General features: G+C 44.3%; 1 protein-coding gene across 1 annotated transcript in view; it reads left to right on the forward strand.

Moving 5' to 3' along the window:
• VPS72 (vacuolar protein sorting 72 homolog) overlaps positions 1-21,732 on the forward strand; it is a 512,443-nt gene that overhangs the window by 268,600 nt on the left and 222,111 nt on the right. Inside the window, exon 4 of the mRNA XM_044080520.1 lies at positions 7,359-7,535. Within this exon, the coding sequence (XP_043936455.1) occupies positions 7,359-7,535 (177 nt within the window). The remainder of the gene's footprint in view (positions 1-7,358; positions 7,536-21,732) is intronic.

Raw genomic sequence — 21,732 nt, forward strand, 5'->3', positions numbered from 1 at the left:
TATCTACGTTTTCAGGCTGGGACTTCTCATTATCAGTTCTCTGCATTGCCCTTTGGCTTATCTACTGCGCCCAGAGTGTTCATGAAGGTTCTGGCTCCAGTGATAGCTTTCTTCAGGCTAAGAGGAATACAGATCTATCCTTATTTGGACGATTGCCTGATTCTGGCTCAAGGAAAGGACGAACTTCTTCATCATTTACACTATGTGATAGCAGTGCTAAGATGCCTGGGGTATTCTGTGAACGAAATAAAGTCCAGTCTAGTACCCTCTCAAGACATGTGCTTTCTGGGTGTGAGACTGAATACAGCAGCCCAGATGGCCTTTTTGACCCCGGACAAACAAAAGAATCTTTCCCTTTACTTCCATCAATTGTCTCATCAGTCCAGGCTGACTGCAAGGACAGTCCTTCAAGCCTTGGGGTTCATGGCATCTTGTATTCTGGTGCTTCCCAATGCCAAACTGCATATGAGGAAGCTACAATGGTATCTCAAAAATGTATGGACACAGCACTGCCAAGATATGGACACTGTCATTCAGATAATACCTTGCATTCAAAAGGAATTTTGTGGTGGGCTCAGGAATGTCACCTAAACAAGGGACTCTCTGTGACCCGCCAGAGGCGAGTCAGATTCTAACGACAGATGCCTCAGACAAAGCTTGGGGAGCTCATCTAAATGGAAAGTGGATACAAGACACGTGGCCTGCCAGACTTCTACATCTACATATCAACTTGAAGGAGATGTTAGCAGTCCAATTTGCATTAATAGCTTTCAAGGATTTACTTCTTCCAGGGCAGGTGTTGATTCTAACAGACAACACAACTGTCATGTGGTACATCAACAAGCAAGGGGGAACACATTCTTATCCTCTGTGCAGACAAGCAATGATTTTGTGGGAGACTGCTCTCAGTTTACAGCTAAATCTTCAGGCAAGGTTTCTGCCGGGAGCACAGAACTCCTTAGCAGATGTGTTGAGCAGACAAATTATGGATCCCCACGAGTGGAAATTGGATCCTCATGTATTTCAGAAATTGACAGTGTCATGGGGAACTCCAGACATAGATCTGTTCGCTTCTCCACTAAACTACCAGCTGCCAAAGTTTTGCACAAAAAGTTTTCATCCCACAGCTTGGAAAGTGGATGCTCTTTCATTCAATTGGGGCAATTTTCATGTGTATGCCTTTCCACCTCTGCCTCTCCTCCCAAAGGTACTTCTGAAGGTCAGACAGGACAAGCCAAAGATGATTTTAATAGCTCCAGATTGGCCTTGACAGCACTGGTACCCACTACTGAGAAGTCTGGCAGGAGCCTCCATGGCCTTTACCTTCGATTCCACACCTGCTGTCTCAGGAGAACAGTCATTTACTCAATGTCAAACTTCACTCTCTTCACCTGACAGCCTGGCATATTCTGTTTTAAACCCTGGAGGGTCTCAGCTTCCACAGCAAGTTTTGAATGTTATTTTGGAGGCCAGAAGGCCTAGTACAAGGAAAGTGTACGCAGATAAATGGAAGAGATTTTTATTTTGGAGTGCAGCAAAAGCATTTGATGTTTCTAAGCCTAATTTAAGTGTGGCTCTTCAATATCTTACTGAGTTACTGGACAAAGCTTTGTCCTTCTCTTCTATTAAGATTCATGCTGCAGCAATTTCTGCTCACTATGACTGTGACCCACCATTGTTTTCTCATCCTTTGTTTAAGCAATTCCTTAGAGGGGCAAAGAATATAAGACCCCCACAGAGAGCTCCTACTCCTGCTTGGGATCTCAATTTTGTGTTGGAGAAACTCACTCTACAACCTTTTGAGCCTGCAGCTACTGCTGAGTTGAAATATTTATCATGGAAGACTGCTTTTTTGTTAGCCATTACCTCTGCGAGAAGGGTTTCTGAATTACAGGCCCTTATGGCAGTTGAGCCTTTCTTAATTTTCCATAAGGATAGGGTATCTTTGCACTAATCCTTCCTTTATGCCTAAAGTGGTTTCTAGTGTGGCTTTAAACCAAACTATTCATTTGCCTACTTTTTATCCAAACCCCCAAAATAAAGGGGAAAAGATTTTGCACACTTTGGATATACACAGGCAGTTGCGATATTATTTGAGCAGAACTAAAGGGTTCAGGCAGTCTCAGCAGTTATTTGTTTCTTTTGCTTTGAGTTCTCAGGGCAAGCCTGTGTCAAAACAAACTATTTCTAAGTGGATTGGGTTGTGTATTGCTTTCTGTTATTCCCATCATGGTAAGGAGATTCCAGCTGGGATTAGGCCTCATTCCACTAGGGCTACTGCCACTTCTACAGCTTTTCTAAGGGGGGTAGCAACTAAAGATATTTTGGAGGCTGCTACTTGGAGTTCAGTGCATACTTTCTCTAAGCATTATCACCTTCCACTTTACTCTAAATCGAGGGCTGGTTTTGCCACTGCTATTTTACAGGGCATTTTGGCAGCTCCTACTGCTTTATAGTTTTGCCATCCTCCCTTTTCTCTGCTTTGGGATTCTACCCAAGTGTAAGGACTGCAGCAATGTGAGATGAAGAACATAGTACAGTTTTGTACCTACCATAAATGTAGATGTTCGAAGATCCACATTGCTGCAGTCCAATTTACCCTCCCTCCTTCCCCTCTGTAGTTAGAGGCGGTTGTGTGGTGTGGGTTGTACATATTGTAAATATTGTATATATTGTACATATGGTTAGTACACGGGTGGTTGGTTGTTTTTTGTTGTCTTTTGGTTTTGACCTTTCTGTTTAGGGTCTTCTGACATCTGGGGCAAGAAAAGACTGAGGATATGACGTCGGTCATGCGCATATGTACCCTGACGTCCTGATGTCAGTCTTATGCGCCTTGACCGACGTCAGCCTAATACTTTGATATTCGGGCCGACCGAGGACAGCGGACTACCCAAGTGTAAGGACTGCAGCAATGTGGATCTTCGAACATCTACATTTATGGTAGGTACAAAACTGTACTTTTCTTATAACATTTAGGTGTTTCAGATACAGAATAACTGTTTTATGCAACTATTACATAAAATATAGAAAATAATTTTGTCCTAAAATCTTAGGACATTTGCCATTTTTTCACATTTTTTGCAGGACACAACTGCCCAAAGAGGGACTGTCCCTCGCAAAGTGGGACAGGTGGTAACCCTAGGTACAGACACCTCAGCAGGCAACAGTGATTTTATGTATCAGATATGCTTTGTTGCAGAATGCTGTGCCTATGAAGAGTTGTAAAAGATATAGTTTTTTTAGTATGTGTACATTTTCTGTCTTTGTGCTCTATATTAAATATTTGTTTGATTTTGAAGTTTATGTGGCACTAGAAAGAGAGAAAAAGAGAGACAAAGAAGTGGTAAAATGGGGATTGGTAGGGAATTGTAAGACTAGCCTGTACTAGGTGAAAGAAGAAAAAGAAAACAGGTTAGAGCAAAACTCAGAAAAATCCTTGTAATAGAATATACTCTACAAGATAAATATGTATGCAACTGTAGACGTGGCAGTCAGATTCTTCGTTTTTATATAGTAACTTTGAAAGCTAGTCTTAGAAAATTCTACAGGCAGCCTTGTAAACATGTGAAGAGTCCATGGTCTGGAAATTAGCTGTAGGAGACTTCAAAAGTATAAGGGCGACAACAGAAAAAGGCACCACCTCCATTCCATCGAGTGTATCTGTAGGACTAGCAGACTACGGAAAGAAGCTGTACTTTGCCCAGTTGAAGTCTGTGAATGAGGACCCAAAGTGTAAGATTCTAAGAAGATCTGGGTGTGGGGACCATACCATGAAACTCTGGAATCATTACACAGAAAGGAGTGTTTCAATGATATATCGGTAGATACTTGTAATGAAACTTGCAGGTCCAACACCAAGAAGGAGCAGGTGCCCAATTGGAAGCAATCTCTCCTTAGCCTGAACAAGCAAATAAGAGCACTAGTGAAATCATCCAAAGCAAACTTCGAGTCCAAATTGGCCACATCTACTAGAGACGGTCATAAGGCCTTCTTCACATATGTCCGCAGTCTCAAAGGAAGCACCCAGATCTGTTCAGATCTGGTGGTCAAGGACACCACATACAGAAATGCTGTAGATGTAGCAAACTTGCTGGCTGACAGATTTAATTAAACCTTTACCCCTTTGTCCCCCCCCATCAGTAAATCAGGACATTCCCAGTACCTACCCCTTCCTCGTATATCTAGGGAACAGGTCATCAGTGCTCTCTCAAAGGCAAAAAATACAGCCTCCATCATCTCAGGCTGCATCCTACATGAACTCAGGCAGGAATTTGCAGCAGCATTAGGCACCCTATTCTCATCTAAAGCCTGAGTACTGGCTTCATCCCAGCTGAGTGGAAGACAGCCACTGTCATCCCTCTACACAAAGGTGGAGCGTCCACCGATCCTGGAAATTATAGATCAATCAGCCTAACTAGCCTCATCTGCAAGACCATGGAATGGACTATCATGGACCTCATTAACAAGAACATTGGCAACCTCCAAACACTTGATCCCACACAGTTTGGCTTTGTCAAGGGGAGGTCATGTCTGCTAAATTTGGTCAACTTCTGTGGGACAGTCACCAAAGTCGCTGATGAGGTGAATACTGTGCACACCGCCTACTTTGACTTGGCCAAAGCCTTTGACACTATTCCCCAATCAGGCATAATAGATAAACTCTCTCAACTAGGCAGCAGTACATATGTTACCAGATGGGTAGCAAACTGGCTCACTGGTAGAATCCATGTAGTCAAAATAGGGAAGCCACCTCAAGCAGTAGACCCGTAACAAGTGGCATACCCCAGGGTTCAGTCTTGGGGGCTCTGTTATTTAGGATATACTTTTCTGAGGTGCAGGTCAAAACCAAGTGGGCTGTGGCTGACCAAGTTTGCAGACGACTGCAAGCTTGGGTGCTGCCATCAATTCCCCTAGTGATGTGGACATCCTCCAAGAGGGTCTCACTCAGACAAATGACTGGTGCCAGAAACATGGCCTCAAGCTGAATACCAAAAATGCATCACCATCCCCTTTGGGGAGAGTGATGTCTCCACAAATGATCACATTAATAACAATGTCCTAAGCACTCAGTCAGTCGTGAATGATTTTGGCACCCAGGTTGATGGAAACCTGACTTGACCACCATGTTTCTTCTGTTGTACGGAAAGCTCAGGAAGAAGGAGGGTATAACATCCCTGTATTCTTCTGTTATAAGGCCCATTATTGAGTGTAATGCACCTGTTGGCATGTACCCCACAAAGCACATGCAACAGCTGGAGAGACCACAGAGGTTCTTCACCAGGAGAATACAGAGCCTCAAACATCTACCTTAACACAGCTAGGCTAAAAGCCCTAGCCCTCTACTCAGTTTCGTACAGACTTCTCAGAGGTGACCTCTGTCTGCCATACAAGGTGATCTTGGACCCCACCTTGATGGGACTGCTGTATATCCGCAAGTCAAGCTCCATTCGAGTAACCCACACGCGTGGCCTGAACCTGGTCTGTGACATCAACAGGACTTGTTGGCGGGACAGATTTGTGTCCCAGAGACTCCATCATCTATGGAATAGATTCCCTCTCCATATTAAACAGAGTACCTCATTACCCCTTTTTAAACCCAACCTGGATAATTGGATGGGAAACAGAAAATATACCCCTGGGATTCTACCCTGTCCCTGCTGGACAGGGGCATTGGGTGCTGATTTGTCTAAATATGGGCTAAACACTTAGCTAGGCTTATAAGGGCTTCAGGGCCAATAGCCTAGTAACCTCCTATGATCCTATATCAATTTACTGTTTTGTAACAACAGAAGGGAGGCACTGCTCAGCTTGTGCCATAGGTAGATTAAAAAAAATGATGCTGCAAGTAGAAAAAAGGCAAACTTAGTTTTTTTGACTGGAAGTCCTTTTCAGGTATAGCTGTACAAGATGAAAAGCAATTTAATCTGCATTTAGTGCTGTAAAGTATGTCTGAGCTATAGTACTCGGTAGCAAAGAAAACCAAAAGACGTTTATCACTGGTGTGACACAAACCATGTGAAGTGACTAGTTTTTCAAACACGAGACCCCTGATGGGCTTTGACATTTTTTCAAATACGACTTTGTGTGTTGGAGAGTACTGTTTTTGTGGTGTTACAGATCACCATGCTGATTTGATCTGTGAAAGAATGAAGCTGCTTGTGTAGTCTACTCAAATATTTGAAAATCTTGTCCATTTCTTCTGGAAGTCTTCAACATTGGTAGCAATCTACCTGAGGAAAAGAAAGATGAAAATAGCTAAAAATGAAGTGATGTTCAGACTGAGTAGAATTAGTGTCCCTTATTACTGGTACTTTGTACCTTGAGACATGCAAATATGATTTTGAAGTCTTGATTGGGGCAAGGGTGCATTGTCAGGCTGGTTATTAACATCAGGGACAACCCTTCATATTTAGGCAGTGGTGGGTGAATGCTCCATCAAAACCCAGAACACCAGTATGCCCAGAGTAAGACCCCCCCAGTAGTTGTGTGTTGGAAAAAACTGTAGTGAGAGCCTATGTAGTGAGAGCCTATGTTAGTTAGGTCTTGAAGGACTGAGTTCATGTTGGCTTTTGCACCATGACTGCTTGTATGGAAACAAGAAAAGCTAGATAGGCCAGTTCATAGAAGTAACGATTGTGACCCATGTTAAAGGACTCTGAGAACTGTATAGCTATCAGCGTGCTAAGTCCATGTCTTTTGTGGTGTTTGTCAGTGTTGCTAACTTGTTTTCTTACCTGCCTTTCTCTTTAATATCTTGTTTGCGGCATAGCACTGTTACATTTTTGTTATGTAGGAGCTTTGACGCTAGGTGTTTTTTGCCAACTCATTGGAAACTACAGTAGCAGTATGGAGAGATGCAAGAAGGTGGAATTCAGATTTTTATTATGTAGTAGCACATCATATGAATGGTTTCGTTAACCTCAGTCATACAGTGTTGGCCAGGTCCCATTTTTGTAAACATAATGGTGGAAAATATCAGATGTGGTATCATCTCTTGACTTCCTTAAATGAGTGAGAGGCTAGCGTGCAGCCTTACTACCTGATGATGTAGGTCTGACTTCCCCAGGTTTTTTGGGGTTGTGAAAAACTTGTGGTAGCAATGATTTACTCTACTGACAAGCCAAGGATGAACTTTCAAGTGGAAAATCCATAAATTAATTTGTGCTAGGAAAGGTTTCATTTATGAAATTTCTTTGTGTTGAATAAATTGAGAAAGTATGTTCTCTAGAAACCTGATGATGTAGACTCAAAATTCAAATAATGTTTTCTATTTCAGTCAACCTGTAGTACAGAATATTTGGTGCATGTAAAATCATTGCAGTTTGCAGCTAATCTGTGGATGTCTTTCTTTTTAGCCCGCAAGACAGTGCGGCAGTCAACAACTGAGCACACTCGTTTAACTTTCTTACGTGTTCAGGAGAGACAGGTACAGTCACGGCGCAGGAAGGGTCCTCTTTCTGACAGACCACTCACTCAGGAGGAACTACTGGAAGAAGCCAAAATGACAGAGGAGCTGAACTTGAGATCTCTTGGTAAGAAAGAGAGCATGTCTTTGGACTTAATGTTATGTAGTAATAGCTGATGACCTCCAGGCAGATATTTAGAAAAGCTGTAAATCCACGTCCCTGGATTCACAATGCTTAGTGCAGTGATATGGACAAGCATATATTGCATACTACTAATATGCCACTGTGAACTACTGCAGTTTAGAAACATGGATTATGTTGGTCCATAGCTTTATACTTCAGAAATCCAGTTTTAATGAGTGAGGCACAGAAGCCTGTTTGGGAGGGGTTCATTAATCTCACATACTAGTTTTGCAAAGCACATGAATAAATATGTCTAGAGTTGTTAGCCATAACTAATACAGCAACAACACTATAAGTTAAATTTCAGAACATTAGGTCAGAGTTTGAAATCGGGGCAAGCAACAGGGTAGTATATTAATGGAAAAGTGTGAGAGAAAGATGCTAATCATAACATGGCTAGCCTGTTCCTATCTGCTACATAAGAAATCATTTTACTTCTTTTCTTAAGAAGTTTTTAAATATGTACCCTTGTGTTATTAAAGATTCATGGGATTTTTGTGCAACATTAAGCAGGAATTTTTTATTGAAGAGTGGTTGTGTTAGTCACAGTTGACGTTGGAAGATCTTCTTTCATGCATTCTCATGACATTGGTATTGGCTGGTTGAGAGAGGCTTTTGTCCTTTTTGATTTTTTTGGACAGCAAGGAAACAAATATGTTGGGTGATTTTATGGAGATGGTGCTTTTCAGTAACTTCATGTATTTTGAAGGTGAGTACTTCAAACAGTTGTCTGGAGTAGCCATGGGAGTAACCTGTGCCCCTCTATACACAAACATGATGTTACTGGGAAGTAAATTGTGTTCAAATCTGAGTATATACAATACATAGCCACGTTCTTATGATTTTTGCATGATATTTTATTGTTTGGATGGGTAACATATTAGTTGTATGATTTTATAAAATTTTTAAATAACACTACCACATTTTTAAACTCTACCTTTGCACATTCTAGGGAATATATAAATTATTTGGATGTACTAATCACTAAGGATTTTTACACTAGAAATTTAAGTTTGTTATACAGAAAACCAACTCTTTCAAACGTAGATCCAAAATGTCAGGTATAGCACACCAAAGCAGGAAGGTGACATAAAAATATATTTTATTGTCTTAGCGCTTTCACGGCTATCCAAGCCGCTTCCTCAGACCCAAAAGTCGATTTAGCATCATTCCATTTCAAAATAATGACAGCCAATAAGGAAACACACATAATCATGCAATTAATTTATAATTTTAAAATTTAATGTTACAACGCATCTAAAAGTACTATAAGCAAGTGTGTGTGTGTGTGTGTGTGTGTGTGTGTGTGTGTGTGTGTGTGTGTGTGTGTGTGTGTGTGTCTGTCTGTCTGTCTGTCTGTCACGGATCCTATCCAAAACTTAAATAGACTATATGCATAGTGTCACAACTAGCTCGGACATGAATTTTTGTAAGTTTCCCAGTATCAGGATGCTTAAATTAATCAGTGGAGTCTATAAAACTTAGATGGTACGTTCCCTTGTTCTAAATGTAATTGGTGTAAGTTTATAGACTCCACTGATGAATTTAAGCATCCTGATACTGGGAAATTTACAAAAATTCATGTCTGAGCTAGTTGTGACACTATGCATATACTCTATTTGGCTGTGTGTCAGCTCTGTTGTAGATTTTATATTAGCAAGACGGACCTCAGACTTTGGGATAGGATCCGTGAGCGTATTTACAGTATTAACAATTTAATATAAAGTAATGCTTTGGCTAAACATGTCTCAATGCATGGCACTGAACATAATTTTAAGTTCAAGGTGTTACAGGTTGTACATGAAAATGTCTGTGGTGGGGATGTAGAAAATAAGGTAGAGAATTTGGAATTGAAATGGATTATAAGAAAGAGGGGTAATACAAGAAAAGGTCTGAATGACAGGATTTGTATAAAACCTGTTCTAAAAAATAGGAATTTTAGATGAGTAAAATTTCAGTTATTAATGTTTACATATTTATATATATATATATATATATATATATATATATATATATATATATATATATATATATATATGTGTGTGTGTGTGTCCTTATAGTACTTTTAGATGCGTTGTAACTTTAAATTTTAAATTTATGAATTAATTGTATGTGTTTCCTTATTGGTTGCTTTTATTTTAAAATGGAATGATGCTAATTGACTTTTGTGTCTGAGGAAGCGGCTTGGATAGTCATGAAAGCACTAACACAATAAAATAAAATACATTTTTATATTGCCTTCCTGCTTTGGTTTGCTGTACCTGACATTTTGGATCTACATTTTAGCTGCTGGTTTTGTGGTTTTATGTCTTGGTATTACATTAATTCCTCTGGTGGGATTTTGTTACTACTTTCCACAATTTACTTATTCGAAACCAGAGGATACCATGGCAGAAGGAGCTGGTTTGAATATTGAACTACCATATGTACCTCCATGAGAAAGAATGGACAATGTAACTGCTGATGTTAAGTTGTCAATCTCGCCTTCATTCTTGATGGATGGGTCCGGAGCCGATCCTCGGCTCCGACTCAGCCTATACCAAAGCTCGAGAGCTATTTTTTACTGGCTCGGGGCTACCCTGTATCCCACAATGCTAGGCGCTAACTACCCAGATCTCGTTTGCCGCTTCAGCTGCAAGGTTGCGTTTTTGCCGGCTCTCAGGTTAGATTTGTAAAAATCTTTTCTGGTAAAGTTTTTTCCTGACCTTTTTCAGTAGTAGTTTTACTGTTAGATCCTGCTTACCCCTCTAGTGTATTCCCACCTTAGATAGCTCCCTTTCGGGTTTGTCTCTATCTTCTTCTCGTTCCCTACCCCCACTCCGTAGATTACTAGGCCTTCGGGCTAATTTTTAGTTTAATTTTTAGTTATATTTAGTTTAAATTGCTTTATTTTGTCAGTCAAAATAGTCTTAGTCTGTGTGTGTGTGTGTGTGTGTGTGTGTGTGTGTGTGTGTGTGTGTGTGTGTGTGTGTGTGTGTGTGTGTGTGTGTGTGACTAGACTAAGTAAGTTTGAGTGTGGGGTGTTTGTTGTGTGTGACTTGTCATCCCTGTCAGGATGTCTAAAGATTCCAGGGTTTCAGGCTTCAAGAAGTGTGACTCGTGCTGTCAGAAGATGTCTCTGACAGACGGTCACACTTCTTGTGTTTATTGCCTGGGCCCTCTGCACCTGCAGGACTCTTGTTCTGTCCATGCATTCAGTCCAAGAGTCCTGCAGGAACGCAGAAACAAGCTTATCTTGAAAGGTTTGTTGAAGCCCGAAGGTTCCCCGACCAAGTCTTCGTCGGGCAAATCTTCGAAGCCCACTAAGCCGTCGGCTCCACGAACAGAGCCTTCGACTAGTGGTGCTCTTAGTGCTCCTACGTCGGCTCTGGCTGGAGCCGATGCTCTCAAGACTCTGTCGGCTTCGATTGTTGCGTCGGAACAGTCTGCGAGCCGTAAGCGCTTCTGGTCTCCTTCTTTGGAGTCGGTCCATTTGGCTCCGAGATCTCCCTTGCTTTCGGAGCGGAGCCATCGGTCCCATTCCTCTCGGTCTTCCAGGCTTTCGGAGCATGACCTCGAGAGGGTGGTTAGCAGACTCCTTAAGTTGCAGGCACTGGCCCAGAAGCTTCATAGCCCTTCTCATCAGACAGCGGCTATCAACATTCCATCGTTGATTCCTCCTCCGACTCTTCCTCTGAGCTCGGAGCCGGGACCGTCGACACGTCTGAGCTGATACCACACCTTTCGGCTCCGTCGTTGGCTCCGATTTCTTCCATGGTTCCATCCTTGGGGGGATCTGGGCACCGGGACTCCCTCGTCGGCTCTGAGGGGGCGAGTGGCATCGGACCCTTGTCCGACCCCGTTCTCCCTCTTGGAGCCTCGGTGCAGGTGAGTTCGGCCCCAACATCGGCCTCAAAGCCATCCCTCTCGGTGCTGGGAGGGGTCCTTATTTCTTTGGAGCGGGGACCTTCTTCCCTGCCTGATAGGGGTGCTTTTGAGGTCATGAGAAGTGTGCTGGCCCCTGTGCCTGCTCCACGGTCAGCTCCTTCAGCTCCTCCCACTGTTGTGCCTGCTACGGTCTCTACCCATCCTCTCGACCCCGACCGCAGATATCCAACGCCTCAGGTGCCCCCATTGGAAGTATCCTCCTCTTCCGAGGTCTCCCCTGATCCATCAGGGGAGCCCCCTCGGAAGAGGAAATGCAAGAGGAAGCATGTGGACTCTCCTGAGTCCGTCACATCTGATACCGACTTGGATGAGTCGGAAGGGTCCCCACGGTCCCCCTCTGAGGATGTCTCCTTTTCTGACATCCTTGAGATCCTCGAGCAGAGGGGGAAACTGGTCTACCCTCAATCCTTCCGAGGACGAGTCGGTTTACCTAGAGGCTTTTGGTTCTCGCCCTTCCACCTCCTGGGTGTCTCCGCCCTTTGACCCCCTCATGGAAGTGGTGGCGCGGAAGGCATGGATGGCCCCTGACACGATGGAACCTACCCCACGGTGGCCTTCAAAATTTATCACAGCCCCTTCTGATAAGCAGTGTTTAACCAAGGGTGTCCCTGTTGATGCCATGGTGGTGGCGGCAGCCACTAAGAAGGAACTGGCTGATCCTTCAGTACCGATCCATCCTCCTAATAATGAATCTAGGACTATGGATAGGTATGGCAAGCGGATGTTTTCTTCAGCGACCTTTACCATGCGGTCGCTGAATTACTTGTGTCATTTCACCCGCATTCAAAGAGACATGCTCAAAGAAATGGGTGATACTCTACAAGATCCAACAGCTGCGGGGTCTCAAGACAAAATCAACTCCCAGCTGGCAACCCTGAACTCGATTGTTAACTCCTCCATGCGGCTTATTTCCTATGCGGCCGATGGGGCAAGTAGGGCTTCAGGCACAGGAGTGGCCTTAAGGCGTCACGCCTGGATGTGGCTTTGTAACTTTGCTGACCCCTTCAAGGCATCCTTCACTAACTCCCCCTTTGATGGTTCGGCATTGTTTGGACCTCAGGTGAAGGATACTTTGACCAGATGCGAACAGGATGGCAAGACTCTCTCTCTTGTCGTGGGAGTCCGTTTTTCCACCCCGTCTAGACCATACCCTAAGGGTCAGAAGGGTGGAAAAATGTGGCTTCGCAAACCACAGGGAGTTGCGCCTGACACACAAGGTGAGTTCCCCTCTAGAAGCAGGGGGGGGACAATAACAGACGCCGCCCTAGGGGCAGAGGGGGTCCGCAGAATCAGGGTAGCAGAGAAGCTGTCTCTGGCCAGCCCTTCCAGCATCCCTGAGAAGCTGCCCGACTGTCCGCCTTCGGAGGCAGTCGGGGGAAGATTATCACTGTACCCAGAAGCCCTGGCTTTCCCTCACCCAAGACAGATGGGTACGGTCGATCATATCTGAGGGTTACGAAATTCCCTTTGCCCACACCCCAACACAGCCAAAAAGGCCCCTTCCAGATGTTCCACCTGGTCTAAGGGAACAAGCAGTATTAGAAATCTCAAAACTGCTAAGAAAAAGAGCCATCCAACCAGTCCCAGCAGACCAGCAATGATCCGGAGTCTACTCCTTTCTTTTTGGTACCAAAAAAGACAGGGGACTGGAGACCAATTTTGGATCACAGCAGGCTGAACAGGTCTGTCCAAAGAACGAAGTTCCGGATGGTCACGCTACAGTCCATTCTACCCTTTTTGGGCCAGGACAATTGGATGTGCTCTATAGACCTTCAGGATGCTTACTACCACATCAAGATGCACAGGTGCTCCAGGAGGTTTCTCCGCTTCCGGCTGGGGGCCAGTCACTACCAGTTCAAGGCCCTGCCCTTTGGTCTCACTACAGCCCCCCGAGTGTTCACCAAATGCATGGCAGTGGTCACGGCTCATCTGAGATGTCAGGGATTCCAGGTGTTTCCATATCTGGACGACTGGCTCCTTACCGCCACCACCATGCGTCAACTTCTTCAGTCCAGAGATTATACCATTCAAACTTGCAAAGAGCTAGGTATATCCATAAATTTCGAAAAGTCTGCCTTGTCGCCTTTTCAGTCTATTACTTTCATAGGCGCCATATTAGACACAGCCGAACTGTCCGCAAAACTAACCGTGCAGAGAATTTCAGATATTCGCGGACACGTACACATCCTTCTTCAGAGCAACAGAATCCAGGCCAGGTTTGTACTGAAGACTTTAGGTCTCATGGCAGCAGCCATTACGTTACTTCCCCTAGCTCGCTTTCACATGCGGATCCTTCAGTGGATGCTCTTTTCCCAGTGGTCTTTTCAACAGCTTCCAATGTCACACAGCATTTTAATCACCCAATCATGCAAGAAACACCTTTCTTGGTGGATGGTCTCCCTTCAAGTCATTCAGGGCAGACCCTTTGTCCCCCCCCCCCCCCCCGGTTGCTACGGTGTCAACGGACGCCTCCCTGATCGGGTGGGGGGGGGCATTTTCAGGGCAGGACAGTCCAGGGCAAATGGCAACCTTTCGAGTGCCACCTGCACATAAATGTCCTGGATATGAGAGCAGTACTTTTAGTGTTGCAAGCCCTTCAGGACTCTCTTCCTATCGGGACTATTGCAGTTCAGACGGACAATATGTCCGTAGTGTGGTACATCAACAAGCAGGGCGGAACCAAGTCCTATCCCTTATGTCGAGAAGCACTCAGACTTTGGCTGTGGGCGATCTCTTCTCAGCGGTTTCTGATAGCAACGCATATCCCCGGGAAGTCCAACGTCATAGCGGACAGGCTGAGCAGAGCCATTCTCATGCCGCACGAGTGGTCTCTCAAGCAGTCAGTAGTGGAAAAGATTTTCCGAAGATGGGGTCAGCCTTGCTGCGATCTTTTTGCAACACCTCAAAACAGCAAGTACCACGACTTCTTCACTCTCTTCCCGGCCACCCCCCCAGTGATGCTGTAGTCCACGATTGGCCCCGGGGTCTTCTGTACGCTTTTCCCCCCTTTCCATTAATCACACAGTTGATTCAGAAAGCTACCGCATTGAGATTCACAATGATCCTCATTGCCTCTTACTGGCCTCGACAAATCTGGTTTCCGTTCCTGCATCGTTACCTCTTGGAGCAGCTCTGGCATCTGGACCCAGTGCCAGATCTCTTGACCCATCAGTCGGGCGAACTGCACCAGTCCCTCCTCTCTCTCAGCCTCACAGCTTGGTTGCTCCACTTCCAACCTTAGCCAGGCTTCCCTTTATTTCCCATTCGGTGCGTGACATCATTCTAGCTTCCTACAAATCTTCTACCAGGAGGATTTATGCTAGCAAATGGAAACGTTTTTCTTTCTGGGCAGAGACTAGAAACATGGACTCTTTCACGGCACCTATCCAATCAGTCCTAGATTTCTTGGCCAAACTTTTTCAATCAGGTTCTTCATCCACTATCAGAGTTCAGTTAGCGGCCTTTTCAAATTTTCATGTTGGCTTGTCGGACTCCACTGTTATGTCCCATAAACTTTGTAAAGTCTTCCTTAAAGGTATCTTTTTACTTAAGCCCCCGATCAGAGATCCCCCACCACAGTGGGATTTGAATCTGGTTTTAACCTCTTTGATTCCCCCTCCCTTTGAACCTGCGGCTTCCTGTTCCTTGAAGTTACTCTCTTGGAAAACTCTATTTCTAGTGGCCATAACTTCCACGAGGAGAGTCTCAGAACTTCACGCCCTTTGCGTTCGTCCTCCTTATCTGGTTTTCCATAAAGATAGAGTGTCCCTCAGAACTAACCCATCTTTTTTACCTAAGATATCTTCTGAGGCAAATCTAAACCAGACTATCAATCTCCCAGTTTTCTTCCCTAATTACTCCAACAGAGTGGAACAAAAGTTGCATTTTTTGGATGTTCACCGTCAACTCTGTTACTACCCGGATAGAACCAAGCAAGTTAGGAAATCTGAGCAGCTCTTCCTGTCTTATGCGGAAGGGAAGAAAGGCCTTCCAGTTTCCAAAGTAACCCTTTCTAGATGGTTGGCCTCTGTGATTACTTTCATCTATGAACTGAGGTGTCAAGAACTTCCTTCAAGGCCTAGAGCCCACTCAACTAGAGTCTTAGCTACGACAATAGCCTTTCAGGCTAGGTTGCCTATAGACTCCATTTGTGCGGCAACCACATGGGCCTCTCCTCATACCTTTATTTCTCATTACAAACTGGACATGGCCTCCAGAAGCCGAGCTAACTTTGGTTCCACAGTCCTCAAGAGTCTGTTCCGATGAGCCACCCAGGGTTGAGGTGCTAGGGATGCGGTCCCATCCAGCAAGAATGAAGGTGAGATTGACAACTTAACATTGAGAAGTTATGTACCTACCATAACGTTTCATGTTAGTTGTCTTCTTCTTGCCTTCTTTCTTGCGTCCCACCCTCCAACCCCCTAGCCTGGACAGACCGGATCCTTCTGGGCTTTCTTTCATCCCAGCTTGGACTCCCATGGTTGCTTTTCTTGGTATGTTCTATATATAGGTATTCCTCTTTCTCCTTTGTTCTGAGATCAGAACTGCTATGGTGTGAGCTATCAAACGAGATCTGGGTAGTTAGCGCCTAGCATTGTGGGATACAGGGTAGCCTCGAGCCGGTAAAAAATAGCTCTTGAGCTTTGGTATAGGCTGAGTCGGAGCAGAGGATCGGCTCCAGACCCATCCAGCAAGAAAGAAGGCGAGAAGAAGACAACTAACATGGAACGTTATGGTAGGTACATAACTTCTCATTATTTTCACAACTATTAACTAGAAATGAAAATTCTTTAATTGGTTACAAAGTTTCTTCTCGTACTGAATCTGAACAAGGTAATACCTCTATTTTTATTGAAATGCGTAAAGACCTGTTTCAGCTTGAGGATTGTCTTTATAAGCTGAAATGTGTACAGCTACAGCGATACCATTTTGAGGCTTGTATTGAGCTCCAGGTGGTGCCTAGGGGCTTAAGAATTTTAAAGATGCCCATGTATGGTGGCTACTATAAAGATCTTTTAGTTAAGTGGCAAAAACTTAACTTAGAACTACATGCGGCTATTAATAGACTTCTTTAAGCCGGAAGAAGACAAACTAATACAGCTTGCTTCATCTATGCAAAACGAACTATACAAAAAATGTCCAACCAGTTTGCTTGATGTAAAAATTTGTTCTGTTTTAGACTCATTTCTGACATTTGAACATAAATTAATTTTACAAAAGCAAAAGAAAATAGATAGGGACTTCACTGATTTTTCGTTTTCGTTGGGACATGTATTTGCTTGGCCTAAATCTGTTGCTAAGCAACAAACAACTGATGAGAGAGAGACCTGGAGATAACGTGAGCACGTCAGTGGTCGTTCCCACATTGAACTGTGTCTACAACGACTGTTACCATTCCAGCTACACAGATTTCTTTTGTTTCTCCTGCAACCACGGCAGCACAGTATAAGACCATAGTTAACACTGGAGCAAGACGAGCTCGACCATCAGTATTACTAATGCCTCAGTTAGCAACTCCGTGCCCATTAAAACACAAAATGACACCACCGTCCTGAATAGGAGTGGATTATCTTTTCCATTCCTAATAAGGTCCTCTGTCAACAGATTTTCCAACAGCAGGGGCAGAACCAAGAGGAAATGGAACATGGATGCATCATGCGGCCAGAGTTTGAAGAAAATATGGCAAATGTTACCAACTCCATATTTCCTCTTATGATTTAACATCTGATTAGCTTTCTTTACTTAATAGAGGTATGAGCTTTATACCAATGCAAATGACTGATATCACTGATTGTTCATAGGTTCATAGGTTTGTACTAGGCTATCTGCCCTAGGGCATTTATAAGCCTAGCCAGAGTGTGTGTAGCTTACACCACCCCTTAGGATGAGAATACTACGCCCATTTAGGGTTTAGTTAACTGTGCCTCTGTCTAGTAGTGACACAGAGATGACCCCCGGGGTAAACCTACGATCTCCCATCCACTCGTCAAGATTTCTCTTGAATAGAGTTAGTGAGGGGCTCTGCCTAACATGGACTGGGATTCTGTTCTAGAGTGTAGGGAGCCTCTGGGTTATGAATCTGTCCCTCCAGCACATTCTATTTATTTCTGTGTTGAGGTTCAAGTCTCTTGCTCTCGTGGCTCTGGTGGATTTGGATTTTTTGAGGTGGAGCATGTCCATTAATTCCGGATTGGACATGGCCTTGTACGTCAGGCACAGATCACCTCTGAGTAGGCGGTATGCGACTGAATAGAGCTGGAGTTTCTTCAGCCGGGCAGCATATGACATATGTTTGAGACCCTTTATCCTCTTGGTGAGGAACTTTTGGGGTCTTTCCAACTGCTGTAGGTGTCGGGTAAGATACATCCCAAATGGGGCATTGTACTCAATCATTGGCCTGAAAAGAGAAGAGTACAGGGGCACAATGACCTCCCTTGATCTAGATGTGAATCCCTAAATGATAAGGTGGGCAATATAGAAGGTCTTCCTAACCACTTTGGCAATGTGAGTGTCACATGAGAGGTTACTGTCAACTTGGGTCCCTAGGTCCCTGATTACCTCTTCCGTACTTAATGGATTACCACCTATGTGGTAATTTGTGGGTACCTTGTTTTTCCCCAAAGGGTATGACTGTACATTTTTTGGCGTTCAGCTTAAGGCCATGGCTCTGGCACCAATTATCCGTTTCTATGAGGCCTCTCTGAAGGATGCTTGTGTCTGCTGGAGTATCAATTATGGCGCCCAGTTTGCAGTCATCTGTGAACTTTGTCAGCCACAATCCTCCTATGTTTGCCTGCACCTCAGAAAAATAAATGCCGAACAAGAGTGGTCCCAGGACTGAGCCCTGTGGGACACCGCTTGTGACCGGCTTAGAGTCTGACATGGCTCCAGCAACTCTGACCATGTGGGTTCTGTCCTTGAGCCAGTTTGCAACCCATCTTGTGACATATGGGTTTACATTTAAGCTGGTGAGTTTGTCTATGATGCCCGAGTGGGGTATTGTGTCGAAGGCTTTTGCAAGGTCAAGGTAGGCTGTGTGAACTGCCTTACCCTCTTCAATGGCTTACTGACTGTTTTAAAAAAGTCGACCAAGTTCAAAAGGCAGGATCTGCCCTTGACAAAGCCAAATTGGGTAGGATCCAATGGATATAGTGATGGTTTGAAGTAAGGATGTAGTCTTGTTTGTCTTGCTTGCTTGCTGTTATAAGGTATTTTATTCATTTATATATGCATATTTATATTTAAAAAAAATATAAATATATATATATATATGTATGTATGTATATATATATATATATATATATATATGTATGTATTTTACACATATATTTTTATATATATATATATGTTGTTTCTTTTACATTTATAGTTTTCATTTTTTCATATATATAGTCATATTTTTATGATGTTTTTTAATGGGTTAATTAATGAAATTATGATGTCATAATTAATTGTGATATTTAAATGTGTTGAATAGGCATTTGCCTGTGTATTTTTTGTCTGAAGAAGGTGGGGAGATTTTCCCTACCGAAAGCGCTTACATTAAAGGTTCCGTGCTCCGCTTTTGCTGCATTTTTTCGTCAGTTCCACTTTTGTTTTAGGATCCAATGTCTGTAGGTCCCCAATGTCTGTTTATGAGTTCTATAATGATCCTCTCCATAGCTTTGCAGACCGGGCTCGTCAAGCTTATGGGGCGGTAATTTCCAGGGTCCATAGAAGCACCGCCTTTGTGGAGTGGCACCACTGTTGCCGACGCCACTCTTGGCACGGTGATCCTGTAGTAAGGCTAAGATTAAACAGCAGCCTTATGTGTGGGTTTAGTTCCTCTTTGAGTTCATGTAGCACACAGCCCGGGACATCGTCCGGTCCCATTGATGCTGTGTTTTTAGCTCTAGAGAGGGCAGCTCTCACCTGGGCATCTGAGATGTTTGGGAGGCTACACTCTGCTGGGATAGATATTTCTCCCTTTGGGGGGGGGGGGGGAGGAGAAATTTGCACTGAACCTGTCTGCCAGAATGTTGGCAATGTCTGTGGGTTCAGTGTATTTTGTGTCATTTTGGACTAACTCTGAGCATATCTGGGAGTTTCCACCCAGGTTTCTAACATAGCTAAAGAAGGCCTTGTGATTGTCTTTTGTGTCTTTTGCGATTTTTTTCTCAAAGTTGGCCTTGGATGATTTTATGAGTGATCGTAGTTTTTTGCTAGTACTGATCAGAGATGCCTTCCCTTTTAGGAATTTTGCTCTGTCATGTAGTAGCTTCCTCCTCCTGTTGTAAAGTTTGTTTATGGCTGGGGTCCACCAGACCGGGCGCCTGCCTTTGGGGGAATGGGTCTTGGTTTTATTTGGGATTGCATGATCCATGCATTCTTGAAGGTGCTCATAGAAGGCATTTGTAAGGGATTTAGCAGTGTGGGTAGTGGTTTCCACTGGCCCAGGGGCCTTGAAGGATACCACTTCAGTCTTAAGGAGTGTGAAGTTGGCTTTTGAGAAGTTCTTCACTGTGGTCTTTTGTGCAGGGGGTGGGGCCGGGATGTGGATTTCCAGTGAGATTAATTTATGGTCTGATCTCACCAATGAGGGATATACTTCCGGTGTGGAGCATTTTGTCCCCGTGTTTGTGATGATCAGGTCTAGTATATTATCTCCTCTTGTGGGAATGGTGACTAGTTGTTCCATCGAATTTGAGTTTATGAATTCTAGGAACCTTTGGGCTAGGGTGTTGGGGCTTGAGTAATGTTCCCAGTTTATGTTTGGGTAGTTGAAGTCTCCCAATATGATGGTATTTGGAGAGACATTCATACTCTCCAGTATCTTCAGGAAGGCTGTGTGGGGTTCCTGAGTTTGAGAGGGTGGTCTGTAGCATGCTACAAACTGTAGGGCAGATGTCCTTCATGGATGCATCTGCAGTCATAACAAATGGGTTGTCCTGTTGTCAGGCAGCCCTTCGGTCGGCCGGATTCGAAAGTATGGATCCGGCTTCGGCTGATGTCGCACTTCACCCGACGTCATCTCTGCTGGTCTTCGGGTATAAAGGCATAAGCCGACGCCATTTTCCTCAGTCTTTCTTGCCGCGTGGCGCCCGAAGCAGAAGCTGTTCGCAAGTGCCGGTCAGTCAGATCCAGAGATTACTACTACCGAATACTACTTCGAAGACTTCTAAAAAGCTAAGTACCGCGTTGGGGACTCTTTCTTGCCTCAGCCGATGTCAGAAAAAGTCAATAACTGTTTAACTTGTGGGAAACAAATACCTCATAAAGATTTCCACTCTTACTGTCTGCCTTGCTTAGGCCCAGACCACGACGTAGCAGCCTGTTCGCCTGTGCTTCCTTCAACCGGCGAACGCTTAGGGCCGGTCGGAGTTTGCTGAACAGTTTTTCGCTCAGATTTTGTGTACATTATGCCGCCGGATCCTCCGACTACCCAAATTGTTAAAAAGCGCAAAGAAAAGACCGACACTCGCGGTCCGCGGTTTCGCCGAAACCACGGTTAAGCAAGCGAGTGTCTCGGTTTCGGCGAAACCGAAAACTGGTCAATCTTCAGCGAATCCATGACTACTACTGAGGCTCCTGCTACCTTACTTGAATCGGCCTCAGAAATTTTGCCTACAACTGTGGTTCTTAGTGATTTATCAGACACCATTCCTTTGGATGTCTCTACCCCAGCACGTGGTGCTGCTAGGCCTCCTGCAGCCATGTCTATTAAGGCCTTTGCCAGGGCTAAAGCAGCCAAATCTGCTAAATCAGTGCCTGTTAAGCCCCTCACACAGGCCCACTTCTAGTTCACAAATGCTTACTCTGGCAGAAGATTTAATATCCTTAATTAGGGGATCCCAATCTCACCCAGACAGGGCCTCTCAGCCCCAGAAAAGAGACCTAGAGCAGAGCCCCCGAGCCAGTGTCCTCTGATGATTCTGGATGACTCAGACATTACAGACCAGCCAGAGGCTCCTTTTTCTACTTATGAAGATTCTGATGCTGAAGAATCCATTCCAGCTGCCTCTCCACCAGAGGAATTTTCCTTTGGGAAACCTTACATGCCATGAGAGAACAATTCCAATGGCAGGGACAAGATTTCTCAGATTCAAGGAAAAGGCTTAGGACTTTTCTGCACTTACCACAACATAGGCCCTTAGCTATACCTCCTGTACTGCCTGTTGTGGATGATGCATTTAATGATGTCTGCACTGCTCCTGATTCTTTACCTCCAGCCCCT

This window comes from Protopterus annectens, chromosome 8.part0 (assembly GCF_019279795.1).
Source record: "Protopterus annectens isolate FY-2018-M chromosome 8.part0, PAN1.0, whole genome shotgun sequence".
Lineage (NCBI taxonomy): Eukaryota > Metazoa > Chordata > Ceratodontiformes > Protopteridae > Protopterus > Protopterus annectens.